This window comes from Herpailurus yagouaroundi, unplaced genomic scaffold, assembly GCF_014898765.1.
Source record: "Herpailurus yagouaroundi ecotype Mexico unplaced genomic scaffold, PumYag 190, whole genome shotgun sequence".
Classification (NCBI taxonomy): Eukaryota; Metazoa; Chordata; class Mammalia; order Carnivora; family Felidae; genus Herpailurus; species Herpailurus yagouaroundi.
Genome location: NW_024412421.1, coordinates 2554801 through 2568902, shown reverse-complemented (window position 1 = coordinate 2568902; position 14102 = coordinate 2554801). Strand labels below are relative to the sequence as shown.

Here is a 14102-nt window from a genome sequence, read left to right as displayed (position 1 = left end):
GCTGACTTCATGAGGTTTGGGGGACTCCAGGCTTTAGAAATTAGCACGTTAGGGGTGCCTGGGTGGCTCAGTTGGTTAAGCGCCCGACTTCAGCTCGGGTCATGATCTCATGGTTTGTGAGTTTGAGCCCCGTGTCTGGCTCTGTGCTGACAGCTCAGAGCCAGGAGCCTACTTCGGATTCTGTGTTCCCCTCTCTCTCTGCCCTTCCCCTGCTCACACTTTGTCTCTGTCTCTCTCCAAAATAAATAAACATAAAAGGGAAAAAAAAAAAGAAATTGGCAATTTCAAGTCCACACCAGGAGTTGGGGACAGTTTGCCTCTCAACTGCTACTCAGAAGATAAAGAACTTTTGGAGGCAGAAGAGCTAGTAGTTAGGAATGTGAATTCTTTTTGTTTGTTTGTTTTAATGTTTATTTTTGAGAGAGGGAGAGAGTGCACATGCATGCAAGCTGGGGAGGGGCAGAGAGAGAGGGAGACAGAGGATCTGAAGTGGGCTCTGCATTGACAGCAGAGAGCCTGATGTGGGGCTAGAACTCATGAATACCATGAGACCTTGACTTGAGCCAAAGTTTAACCGACTGAGCCACCCAGGCACCCAGGAGTGTGAGTTCTGCAGCCATCGCTTGGGTTCGAACCTTGGCCCTGCCACTTAATTGCTGGGTGACTTTAGGTAATGTGTTTATCTTCTCTGTGTCTTAGTTTCTTCAAGGAACCCCAAGACACTCTTAGTGGTTGACCTCATGGAAACCTCCATGTATAAATTGGATGGCATAACATTACCTGCCTCTCAGGGTGAATTTAAATGAGATAAATATATAAAGCATTTAGAACACAGCCTGACTCAGTATGAGCTAGCTGCTTTGAGAAATGGCTGAGCAGCTCTGGGAATGTAAGTGGCAGGAACTAATGGAGGACCAATGTACCATGGTTGGGATGAACTAGCTTTATTTCCTGTCCTCCAGGTCTTCAGGCCAAGATTGTAAGTGCAGAGAGTAAGTCCCATTGTCCCAGCTGGGGTCACATGCTCACCAGTTAGCCAGCAGAGCATAGGGCTCTTTGAGAATCTGGCCTGGACTGCATGCCATGGGACAGGTGCAAGTCTTTCCAGATGAAAACGGGAGTGCTATTACCAGCTAAGAGGAGAACGGATGTAGGTCAGGAAGGAACAACAGCTGATGACACACAGAGATATATGACTAGGTGACAGTGTGCTGGATATTCTTCATTTGTCCCTCTAGCTCCATCTTCCACCATTGCCCATGCTGCCCTGTGCCCCTAATGCATGGCCTGTATGGATCACATTAATGGGGTCCCCCTGCCCTCTGGCTTCTGGTTGGGTTGGACCAATGGAAGACTACAATAGGAGACTGCAGGGAAGGAGAAAGTGAAGGCAGGATATTTATTTCTCTGACTGCCTCCTTCCCTGACACTGGAGGTTGGGGACCAGACTTCTGGGAGGAGCCCTTTCTGTATGACTTTCTCCTTCTGGATTCCAGTGACCTAACTCTACCCTGTCCCTCCAGGTCTGGAAGGTAACAGTTCCCTGCTGTCACTAGCTTCACGTGTTCTGCCATTCCTTGTTGGATTTCCCAAATTCTGCCCACACCTTCATAAATAGTCACTTCATCAGCTCCTGAGTTACCCCTTTTGGGTGTGTGTTCTGTTTCCTGTCAGACCAAGCTATGAGGTGGCAGAGCCAGGATTCAGATTTGGGTCTGTTCAACTCCTGTCTCCTCCAAAGGGACTGTGAGCTTGAGAGCAAGGTTATGTTTCAGTTAGTTTTGATCATTTTTAAAAGTTTTTATTTTATTTTATTTTTGAGAGAGAGAGAGAGAGAGAGAGAGAGAGAGAGAGAGAGAGAGAGAGAGATACCAAGAGAGCACAGCAGGGGAGGAGCAGAGAGAAAGAGGGAGACCCAGAATCTGAAGCAGGCTCTAGGCTCTGAGTTGTCAGCACAGGAGCCCAATGCAGGATTCAAACTCACGAACTGCAAGATCATGGCCTGAACTGAAGTCAGATGCTTAACTGACTGAGCTACCCAGGTGCCACAGTTTGGGTCATTTAATAAGCTCCCAGTCTTGACCTGAGGACCTCACACACAGCCCATGTTTATTATGCCTGAAAGGATGGAGAAGTCTGAATAATTCAAACTCCTGTTTCCTTCTAGATGCTGGTTATACCAAAGATCCTGGAATATTCTGAAAAGCAGTCGGGGAGTATTGCCTATGGAGTAGGCCTCTGCTTTGCCCTCTTTCTCATTGAGTGCATGAAGTCCCTGTGTCTGTGTTCCTGCTGGGTCTTCAACCAGCGCACAGGCATCAGGTTTCGTTCTGCTGTTTTCTCCTTTGCCTTTCAGAAACTAATGCAATTTAAGTCTCTAACACACGTCACCACAGGAGAGGTGAGTGTCTGGGACTGGATACTGGAGACCATGCTTGCCTAGCCTTCCTCCAGACATCCCTGCTCTGGGGGCGGGGAGAGGGAGGAAAAGGAGTTAGAAAATGAGGAATAGGGGCGCCTGGGTGGCGCAGTCGGTTAAGCGTCCGACTTCAGCCAGGTCACGATCTCGCGGTCCGTGAGTTCGAGCCCCGCATCAGGCTCTAGGCTGATGGCTCAGAGCCTGGAGCCTGTTTCCGATTCTGTGTCTCCCTCTCTCTCTGCTCCTCCCCCGTTCATGCTCTGTCTCTCTCTGTCCCAAAAATAAATAAACGAAAAGAAAATGAGGAATAAAGAGAAAAGAAATAATTCCTAGGATGAGTGTCGATAATCACCAAGAATTACCTCTGGAGACAAGAACAGGTCAACGGTAACCCAGGGGGATGCCACTTCCATTTAGAGGACTTGAAAGAGATTTATTGAACCCATAGTTACTGAGGTCTACTCTGTTCTAGGCCCTGAGGATACAGCAGTGAACAGAAAGACACCAATCCTCAGTTTAAGCACACTGGAAAGTGTATCCCCTCACCCAGCCTGGGGAGGAGGGTAAGGGAGGGACATGCTCAGGGAAACCAAGGGAGGAGTGATTGTAGATTATCTCTCAGCGTGTTAATTCTTGTCTGTGAAAGAGGAGTACTTAGAGCTGCCTGGTTACCAGTTCCCTGCTCTTGCTCTCCTAACAAACAAACAAACAAACAACAGAGATTAGAAAAAGATGCTCCAACTTATGACCCTCAGTCATGGGAGTATTGGAACTTTATATATTAATTTCATGTTCCCTATTTTTCAGTTGCTTACGGTTGCCTCGAGGAGCATGGATTGCTTTTATATTCAAACAGACATTTGATGGGACACCTCGGTGGCTCCGTCAGTTAAGCTTTTGACTCTTGATCTCGGGTCTTGATTTCAGGGTCGTGAGTTCAAACCCCACGTTGGGCTCCGCACTGGGTGTGAAGCCCACTTAAAAAAAAAAAAGGAAAACGAAGAAACATTTGAATTTTTGGAACAGGCAGTGCTTCTTTGACTTCTTCCCTTTACCATCTGGCATCAGCAACTGTCCAACCTCACCTACTTTTGTCTCCACTCCTCCATCCCCAGGTTGGTTTCTTCCCTTTGGCCAGGCCTGGCTTAACCTACAGTTCTCAAACACACCAGGCATTTCTACCTCCAGGCAACGTTTTTCACATCACCCCTGCCCTTCTATAATCCCATTCATCCTTCAAAGCCCCATTAAGCTGTCCTCTCCTTCACGACAAAATTGCTAAACCCCACTGTCTACTCCCACCAAGCACAAATCTGGCTGCCCCATATGAGCCCCCTTCAAAGACATAAACCCTTTCAGATTCACTGCTCTATCCCTCAAAATGCCAATGTTTGAATTACACAGGACAGATGTCCAAAACAATGTCTGCTAAATTGACCACTGCCAGGTGGATCTTTTTCTAAACTCAATAGCAAACATAAGGTATTTGTTATCATTGTTACCATTATTCTTCACCATTTTTTTAGTCTTGGAACCTTAGGCAAGGTTCCATGCAGTCTCTCTGAAGCTGTAGAATAATAATAAGACCCGCCTTACAGGATTGTTGTCTCATACGATTAAATGAGTTAGTACATACAAAGCATGTAGGAAGGGGACAGTGTTTTAGAAGTGTTAGATTGTATTACTAATTTCTGTTAGGCCTTGAGCATGGGGGCTCCCTGTTGTCCTGCATTTGACTGAAGTTGAAATCCATGGCAGTCCTTCTCCCTACTGATCTTGGGAGACTCATCATAGTAATTGCTAACTTCCACTAAGCCAGACGTTGACCCCAGGGCTTTACCTCATTAGCTCAGTCAGTCCTCTGACAACACTCTTATGTGATAGTTTCTGTTATTGTTCCCATTGTCACAGAGGTAGAAACTGAGGCAAGGAGGGAGTAGGAAACTTGTGCAAGGTCACGTGATTGGTAAGCAGCAGAGCCTGGCTGCAGGATCCAGGCTCTGAACCAGGGCACCTACCTGCCTTGCCAAGGAGACCTTCCACATTGAGGCCAGCTCTCTTTCCTTTTCCATGTGCCTCTGTTCTGAGCACCTGCTGTGTGCAAGGCTGATTTCCCCAAACAGCCTCACAGAACATAAGACAAGACAGCCCACTCAGAAGTGGAGATGGATGTATCTGCTCACCTGAGGAATCCTAGAGTTGTTTCCATAAATTTTACTTTAAAAATAATTTAAAAAACACCTGCCTATGTTCTCCTTGGGCACAAAATAGAATAGATGACTCCCTGGGCCCAGTCACTTCCCTTACGCCTGGAGGTGACCACCATTATCAATTTGGCTTGTGTCCTTCTAGACTTTTTAAAGTGCATTTAGGTACACATGCAAGTTACCCATGGAAAACATACTGTATCTTGGGTGTGTGTGTTTTAAGTTTATTTATTTATGTATTTTGAGAGAGCGAGAGAGAGTGAGAGAGAGCGTGATTACACAAGCAGGGGAGAGGCAGAGAGAGGGGGAGAATTCCAAGCAGGCTCTGCACCATCAGCACAGAGCCTGATGTGGGACTTGAATTCACAAACCTGAGCCCAGATCAAGAGTTGGATGTTCAACTGACTGAGCCATGTAGGCGCCCCTGTGTGTGTCCTTTTTATATAAAGAATACTATATTTTACACAGGGTTCTGCCACTTGGTTTTACCAATAGAAAATGTATGATACAATTTTTTGGGTGAGTTTTTTTTTTAAGTTCATTTATTTATTTTGAGAGAGAGAGAGAGAGAGAGAGAGAGAGAGAGAGAGAGAGAGAGAATGAGTGCATGAGTGGGGGAGGGGCAGAGAGAGAGGGAGAGAGAGTCCCAAGCATGTTCCATACGGTCAGTGAAGAGCCCAACGCAGGGCTCCAAATCACGAACTGTGAGATCATGACCTGAGCCAAGATCAAGAGTCAGATGCTTAACGGACTGAGGCACCCAGGTGCCCCTTGGGTGAGTTTTTGTGTCAGGGGCACTACATTGTTTGTGTTGTTTTGTAGCTTTTCTTCCCTCCTCATTATGTCTTAGCTTTCCATGTTCACACATATAGATCTTCCTCATTCTCTTTCAGTGATGCTTACTTAGAATTGTGGCACTTTCTTTTTTCCCCATTTTTATTGAGATACAACTGACACATAACATTGTATTAGTCCAAGGTATACAAGGTAATGATTTAATATAGCATTAATATAGCATTTTCAATATGCCAAAATTAAGTGTTTTATATGCACTATCTCATCAGTTGTCACATCAATGCTATGGAGCAGGTTGTATTATTATCCCCATTTTACTGATAGGCAACAAGGCTTAGAGAGACTGGGTAATGTGTCTTTGGCTCCACAGCTAGTAAATGACAGATCTGGGACATAAACTCTGACCAGTTTGCTCCAAGACCCAATATTATCTGATACACCTTGAGTGGATGCTTTAGCTTTTCCCCACCAATGGACATTTAAGGTGTGTCCAGGGTTTTGCTGCTATAAGCACAGCTGTATTGGATATTCTTGTGTGCGTTTCCTCTAGCACATGCAAGTGTTTCTCAACAGAGAAATAAAATAGCCAAGTCATGGGGTTTGTGCAATTATTAACTTTAAAAGATACTGTGAAACTCCCTTCTAAAGTGGCTATACTAGGGGCTATGCTTCTCATACACTTTCATCCTTTTTTAAAGATTCAGCCTGGGGCACATCCTGGGAACTGGAGGGAGGTCAGTTTAAAGTTAAAAGGAAATCACATTTTAAGACATTCAGATTGCTCATTCTGAAAGACATTCATGATTTGGGTCCTTAAATATTTCTTGATTTGGAATGTCAGCTTTTATGTTACAGCTGGACTGGGCAGTATATATTGGGGAGCAGGGAAGTTAACAGAAGATTCTATAGCAAAAAATAAAAAAGAAAGATAAAAAGAATTAGTTCCTGCCTTAAAAAATTCAGCCATTGGGGCGCCTGGGTGGCTCAGTCGGTTGAGGGGCCGACTTCGGCTCAGGTCATGATCTCGCAGTCCCTGAGTTCGAGCCCTGCGTCGGGCTCTGTGCTGACAGCTCGGAGCCTAGGGCCTGTTTCGGATTCTGTGACTCCCTCTCTCTGACCCTCCCCCGTTCATGCTCTGTCTCTCTCTGTCTCAAAAATAAATAAACGTTAAAAAAAAAATTCAGCCATTATTATTATTAGTAATGATTCATAATAATTCATTTATTAGAATGAATAAAATAGGCTAGGAGACTAGAAGCAAATCTCTGGGGAATCTGGATATTAGAAATAGTAGCAATAGTATGGTAAAATATAACTTTTATTGAGTACAGTCTATGTGTGCAGATCCTTTATATTTCATTGATGTTCTCACAACAACCATATGAAGTGGGTATAATTATTCCAGCTTCACAGGTGAAGAGGCTAAGGCTCAGAGTGGTATAGTTACTGGTCCAGGGTTACACAGAAAGTAGCAGGGGAGATTGGTGTTTCTGCCTTTACCACCTTGCTCTCAAGCCTTGCTGTCACGGGCAGTGTAGCCCCTTGCATGGGCAGTGTGGCACCTGGCATGGTGATACCTATGCTCACGGGCTTGCTGTCTTACAGGCCATCGGTTTCTTCGCCAGCGACGTAAACTACCTGTTTGAAGGGGTGTACTATGGCCCCCTGATCTGTCTCATCTGCTCGTTGCTGATTGCCTGCACTGTCACCTCCTACCTCATTCTTGGACCCACTACGCTCTCCGCCACTGTTTTCTACCTCCTGATTTTACTAGTGGAGGTAATGTCTTTCTTTGACATCCATTTGATGTTGGATATCCCCGCAGAACTCCCAGGGCTCTGGAAGCTGGGGTACTCCTGAGGGCAAGTATTGACTCTTACTGACTATTCATTCCATTGTGGTTAAGTTTCAGCTTCAATTTCTGCCTCAAACCATTCTCTGACCACAAGGTTGGCCAAAGAAATAAGAGGTGAATATGACATGCCAAGTCCATCTTGTAGGCTTCTGGGAGGGTTTATCTGCCTCACAGACTTTCCTTAGTAGATATCCTCCATGTTAAGCTTTTGTTCCTTCTCTTCTACCTAGAATGTTGTAATGGACTAGCCTGGATAGCATTGAACATTTGTCTGAGCACAGTATAATGGGGGAAGGGAAGCAAATTTGCTGACAGATTCAGGTGAAATAAAATTGGGCAAAACAGGAAGTGACTCGTGTTATGTGTGCTCTGAATTATTGAAATCAATTGTTTTCCTCCCTCAGTGTAGATATTCTGACCAAAAGGTGATTGTAACTGTTGGCAGTTTAGGGTTTCCAAAGGCAAAGGAGTAATATTTGTTTAGTTAGCCACAGTAATATTTGTTTAGTTAGCTTGGGACACAGGAGAGAAACACCCTTAGGATGTGGGAGGCAGGTGCTCTCAGGCACGATGGAGAGGTTTCCATTGGAAAATCTTCAGCAGGGCCCTGGAATCTGTAGAGTCACAATGGATTCAAACAGTGAAGAATCAAACTCAGGTATTCAATCCACATCTGGATTTTGCCTTTGGGCATACTCCTGGTTGCCATACTTCTGCTGGGCTGAACTCTCCTGCCCTTGTCGAAAGAACCTCTTGCTGCATTCTGACTGCAGGTATTCCTGAACAGAAAGATTGTCAAGATACACAATCACACATCTGAGGTCAGTGACCAGCGCATCTGTGTGACCAGTGAAGTTCTCACCTGCATCAAGCTGATTAAAATGTATGCATGGGAGAAACCATTTGAAAAAATAATTAAAGGTACAGAAAATCTGGTTTTCTGTTCTGAGCCTTGGGATGTCATGGTGGGCCAAGCGTCTCACCTTTTGGGGAGTTCTTTCATGCTCTGGGGGCTGTTCAAAGCTCCAGAGAATGTTGTTATGGTTAATTCCAGTGCATTGGGTTTTTAATCTCTCAGACCTCAGAAGGAAGGAAAGGAAACTATTGGAGAAGTCTGGGGTCATCCAGAGCCTGACCACTGCAGCCTTGTATGTAGCCCCTACAGCGGCCACAACAGTGATGTTCCTCATCCACACGTGTTTACAAAGGAAACTCACAATTTCACTAGTAAGTGCTTGGGATGCTTTGTTTTCCTCCCATACTGATGGGGAATTTTCTTGGGTGTTGTTTCATAGACCATGCCCTTCAAAGATCTGAAGGTTTTGCAAATAGATAATTGGTGTTGATTTTGACTTTCTAGACTTTTAGGATGCTCAAACTTTCTTCCATCTCAACCTGTCTGAGAAACTGACATACCCTCAGTAGCAACTGTGGGAGTGAGGGATGATAAAGTCATCCGGGGATGCAAGGGAGGTGGAAGGTGCTGTAAAAGCCCCAATGATTCTGCTTACCTTGAGAATCCTAAATTAAGGAGTTTCTTCAAATCCAAAATGGAGCCCTGAAAATATGCTTTAAAAGGAAAGCTAGAGCTTATTCTGCCTTGTCTTTGTGGTCTGACCCTGGCCCAGAAAAGTAGCAGTTGCCTTTTAGGGGTGGAATCCCATTTCTCTGAGGAGAAAAGTCAGGGTGCTGCTTTGGGAGAGTGGGAATCCAGATGGGGCTTGGGGCAGGACACTGCATCCAAAACAAAATAGGGAGCATTTGAGAGTCTGCAGCCAAGGACTTATTTGTGCTCCAGACAGCAGGCACCCCTACTTGGCCCAGGCACACCAGAGAAGCACCCCTGAAGGTCTGAGGGTGGATGCAGGGGCTTTTATAAGGAAAACTCTCAGCAGGAGTTTAGGGCCACACTGCACTCACACAGTGAAGGATGAAGAAAGGAGTAGAGGTGGGGCACAGATTGGAAGGTCCCCAAGGTACTAGGGGTCACATTCTGGGATCCTGAGAGCTGAAGATGGTCTGCTGTAGTCAGGAAAAGTCTCCATGACAGAGTGAGACATGGATTAGGTTTGAAGTGCAGGGAGATTTTGAATATTAGAAAAGAATACAATATCTAAGGCAAGGAAGAATAAATATGATTGTAATAGCAATAATAGTATCAAACCTCATTGACAGTAGACAAACTCACATATACTTTCTTAGTGTTTCCTCAACTTTGTTCCTGTGCTCACTTCATGATTTTGGTACTATGCCAATCAGAACACTGAGCTTGTTGGGGGAGGGGACCTGACCAAAGTTTGCAGAATCACCCAGTACCAAGCTACACAGGAGCCAGGCCTACAGACATGGAGATCTTAAGATGAGTGCTCCTTCTTCACTTTTTCCATTATCCCCAAAATACTGGCTTGGCCCCTGCCAAGTGAAGGATCTGCCTGTCAGAAGCTGTAGGGTCTGGCTCTGTGGTTTCTGGCTCAGGGATGAGGCTTTAGGGAGCAGAGAGAGCAGAACAGGGATGTGACGCTCACCACCTACTCCCCTCTTCATACAGGCCTTCACAGTGATAGCCACCATGAATCCCATGCGGCTCTCAGTGTTCTTTTTGCCCTTTGCAATAAAAGGTCTCGCAAATTCCAAGTCTGCAGCAGAGAGATTCAAGGTGAGTTGTCAGAGGACTGTTTGCACGGCTCTCTGCTTGGGTGCTCATTTGCCTTCAGTCACCACGATGTCCCTCCTGAGCATGACCCGAAGCCAAGGCAGAGTCCAGTGTCAGTGGACTGGGATTGGCTAACTCAGTGACCTCCCATACGGAGGCTGGTGTGGGGGCTGGGGAGACTGATGAATCAGGCTCCGGGGAGATCTTAGGATAGTATACACAAACCAGGTCTCAGACAGGAGGTCTGCAGACCCTGTCCAGTTTTGTATAGGGTTACCCTGATGGTTTTGGTTAAAAAAAAAAAATCATATTTGTTGTTTGCATTTAAAAACTGGAAATTTTATGTAAAAATCGATTTCTAGATTCCCCTGAACAATCAGAAGATCTGGGAACACCAGACCCACATTCTCCCGTGGCCACAAATGGCTGGAGCTGAAGTGATAGCTGCCCTATTGAGATGAGGCCCTCAGATACAGTTTGCCACAGCCTCCACTGTGTCCTATTGTATCTCCAACACTGGGGCTGTTTTTCCTACTATTTATCATCTTAGCAATGGTCTATGTGACTTCTTTACATAGTTGGTCTTGCACCTACAGCATCTGAGTTTAAAAACCCTAATCCAAACTAATTTTAAAAAGCTTTTTTGTAGTCATCTCATTTATTTTATTTTATTTTTAATTTTGAGAGAGGGAGGGAGAGACAGGGAGAGAGAGAGAGAGAGAGAGAGAGAGAGAGAGAATCCCAAGCAGGCTCCACACTGTCAGCACAGAGCCCCACATGGGGCCCAAACCCATGAACCACGAAATCATGACCTGAGCTGAAATCAAGAGTCTGACGCTCAGCTGGTTGAACCACCCAGGCACCCCTAGTCATCTCATTTAAGTGCATGTAGTTCCCAGCCTATATCATTGACTCACACATTTATTCATTTATTCAAAAAAGTAGTTATTGAACCCCTACTACCTGCCAAGTACTAAGACTAAGAATACTATGGTTAGCGTGACCGACAGGGTCCCTGCTCTCAGGGAGTTACAATCTGGTATTAAAACAAGACAACTAGCACGTGAATTAATGGTCAAAGGAGATAACATCAGAAGAGCTATGATGCCAGTAAAACAGTGTGATGTTCTAGAGAGTACGTGAGGGAGGGCTGGGGCAACTTTGGGTGGGCTGGGCCCTGGAAGGCCCCTCTGCTAAGGTGACTTTTGCTCTGAGTAATGATGACTCAGCTTCAGGAACAGCAAGTACAAAAGCCCTGAGGTTGGAAGAACTTGGCTTGTCTGAGTAAGGACAAGACAGTCCTTTAATGCCCCAGGAGCTCCACCCCCACCCCAACACCCTGACTTCTCTGCTGCTGATCAGGGCCCCCTGCTGCCTTCTCCCTACTGGCATGCTAGGCTCTCCCATCCTCCTCTCTATGCCCATTTTCACTTGTAGGGTGGGCAGAAATGAAGAAGCTACAGTCTGGACTCTGAAGGGTGGGCAGGAAAGTTTGAGGAAAGAATGCCAGGAGAGACAGCTTGGAGGTCAGAGTTTTTGGCCAAGGTTGGGTGTAGTTATGGTGGGAGAAGGATGCAGAAAGGGTGAGGGTCAGGGCAAAGCTCTTGAACCCTGGGCTGCCCCTCCTGGAGACATTTAGGGGCTGGAGTTGCATAAGGCTGCCCCTTGGATGGGCACTAGCTCTCCAGGTCCCCTCACTCATCAGGGCATCTTCAATTCCTTCTTCAGTCACTGAAGTTTTCTATCTGGCCATGTAGGCATTTGACTTTGAGACCCCCAAGCTGGAAGGGGGAGGAATGATCCCTTCCTCTTCCTTTGTGCCCCCTGGTGCTATAACCCACCTCCTAGCCTGCTATGCCCTTTGGCTTTTGAAATACGGGGTGCCAGCTTTCCAGGGCAGGGAGAAGACAGCGGTGAGCCCTCAGGGAGGACCCCTCCTTGCAGGTGGACACAGGTAGGAGGTGAGCCAGCTGCTGCAGCTGTGGAGACCTGTATCCTGAGGCTCTAGAGAGGGTGCCCCAGTGGGCACTGTGGTAGGGGTCTCCAGACCATTTTTTGTCTGTGCTGTTTGTTAAAAACAAACAAACAAAAAACAAAACAAAACAACAACAACAACAAAAAACTGAGAACTGAAAAGCACTGAATGGCATAAACAAAATTAGAGACTGAATATACTTAGAACATTTGGGGGTAAGAGGATCCCATGTTTCTGTTCTCATTTGTTCATATCTAGATGTGTTGTTGTCATATTGACTCATTAAGCCAGTATATCACTCAAAATTTATCTAACAAAATTACAATATATGTAATAACAATTTTTTTTGTGAGCAAGGGAATGAAAACCACAAAATTTGGGACAGTGGTTATCCAGTGGGGAAGGCATAGAGGGTTTGTCCACACCAAGCAGGGGAATAAGATGAAGAAGAACCCCACGGATAGGTAAAAGTTATGGATTTGGGGTTCAGTGGTGGACTTATGAATATTCATTAAGTTATTAAAAATACCTAAACAAGTAAGTGCCCAGCTGACTAATAAAGAGGTGCATACAATTCCCAATGATGACTGTATGTCTTAACCCACATGTTATAATTAATCCAATTCAATATACTTAAGGTTCAATTATAAAAAGAGACCACCTTTTTTTCTTGTGAAAATAGCTTTTTGTTTGTCTTTGTAAAATACTCATTGTAAAAGATTCAGACAATGCAAAAGTTGCAGAGAATAAAAACCGCTCAATCTCCACTACCTAGAGATAAAACCATTGTCCAAAATGTCAAGAAATCTCTTTCTCGATCTCTTTCTAAGCAAATATCCAGGGAAAGATGTGTGAATATAATTTGACTGCAACAAGATTATACTTCCCACCCACCTCTTTTAATGCTAGAATTCATGTAGTTCGACTCATATTTCACAGTCAGGGAGCTGGAGACACAGGGAGAAGTGACCTGCTCATGGCCACACTTTGAAATGGATGGCCCTGAACAGTTTCCCACAGTGTGCTATGTGGGCAGACCTTCTTACTTCTAATAGTTATAAATGAAATTTAATTAGAAAAATGGCACATCTATATGATGATTGGGCAGCTGTTCTCACCCGTCCAAAATGAAACAGAAAAGAACTAAGAGTGCTGGCAGTTTGCAGGTATGAAAGAGTGGCCCAGTGGTCTGAAATTTGGAAAACCCTGATCTAGAACTCTCACAGGTAGGGCCCAGCTTCCTCTTAACTGGTGGTGGTTCTTTAAACTTTTACCGTTTACTAGAAGTTTATAAACCAGACCAACAGGCAGGCCGGCAAAATGGGCACACATTCCTATTAGACTAAAGAACTGAATTCATCCTTCCTTTTTTCTTTTGTCTCTACAGAAATTTTTCCTCCTGGAGAGCCCTGTTTTATATGTCCAGCCATTGAAAGACCCCAGCAATGCACTGGTTTTGGAGGAGGCCACCTTGTCATGGCGAGATGCCTGCCCTGGGATTGTCAATGGAGCCTTGGAGCCGGAGAAGAAGGGGCACATTCCCGAGGGGGTGACCAGGGCTCAGCCACCTCTAGGAGCCCTCAGGCTAGAGGACACAAAGGGCAGCCTAGCCCCAGAGTTGCACAAGTTAAACCTCGTGGTGTCAAAGGTAGCCTTATCGAGGCCACACAGGCAGGCTGGCTGCCAGACTTTTGGGGCCTAAGGCCCGAGCTTCCTGCCACCATTTCCTTGGCTAAAAACTGCCCTCTCTAAATCCCTCTTTTTTAATTTTTTTTTTTTTTCAACGTTTATTTATTTTTGGGACAGAGAGAGACAGAGCATGAACGGGGGAGGGGCAGAGAGAGAGGGAGACACAGAATCGGAAACAGGCTCCAGGCTCTGAGCCATCAGCCCAGAGCCTGATGTGGGGCTCGAACTCACGGACTGCGAGATCGTGACCTGGCTGAAGTCGGACGCTTAACCGACTGCGCCACCCAGGCGCCCCTCTAAATCCCTCTTTTAAATACCAATTATTCCTGGAGGGCAAGCACAGGAAGTCTTTCATGCTTTAGTGGGAACCAATTGATCATCTACAATTTGTTTTCTGATAACAAGATCCAGAATACTATGCTATATGCTGGGAGAGAAGGGGAAAGAGACCAACATTTATTAAGTTGCTAGCATGTGCTGGGAACTACCCTACACGTTTCCATTTGGTT

At 45.5% G+C, this 14102-nt stretch overlaps 1 protein-coding gene across 5 annotated transcripts in view; it reads left to right on the top strand.

The window, feature by feature from the left end:
* The window catches only part of ABCC11 (ATP binding cassette subfamily C member 11), a 74528-nt gene that overhangs the window by 19657 nt on the left and 40769 nt on the right, over positions 1–14102 (top strand). For 3 of the 5 annotated variants that reach the window (XM_040497945.1, XM_040497946.1, XM_040497943.1), the window contains exons 6-11: positions 2168–2401; positions 7027–7200; positions 8050–8197; positions 8355–8503; positions 9825–9932; positions 13292–13552. In XM_040497945.1, coding sequence (XP_040353879.1) covers positions 2168–2401; positions 7027–7200; positions 8050–8197; positions 8355–8503; positions 9825–9932; positions 13292–13552 — 1074 coding nt within the window. The remainder of the gene's footprint in view (positions 1–2167; positions 2402–7026; positions 7201–8049; positions 8198–8354; positions 8504–9824; positions 9933–13291; positions 13553–14102) is intronic. The other 2 variants (XM_040497947.1, XM_040497948.1) reach the window with 2 other exon arrangements.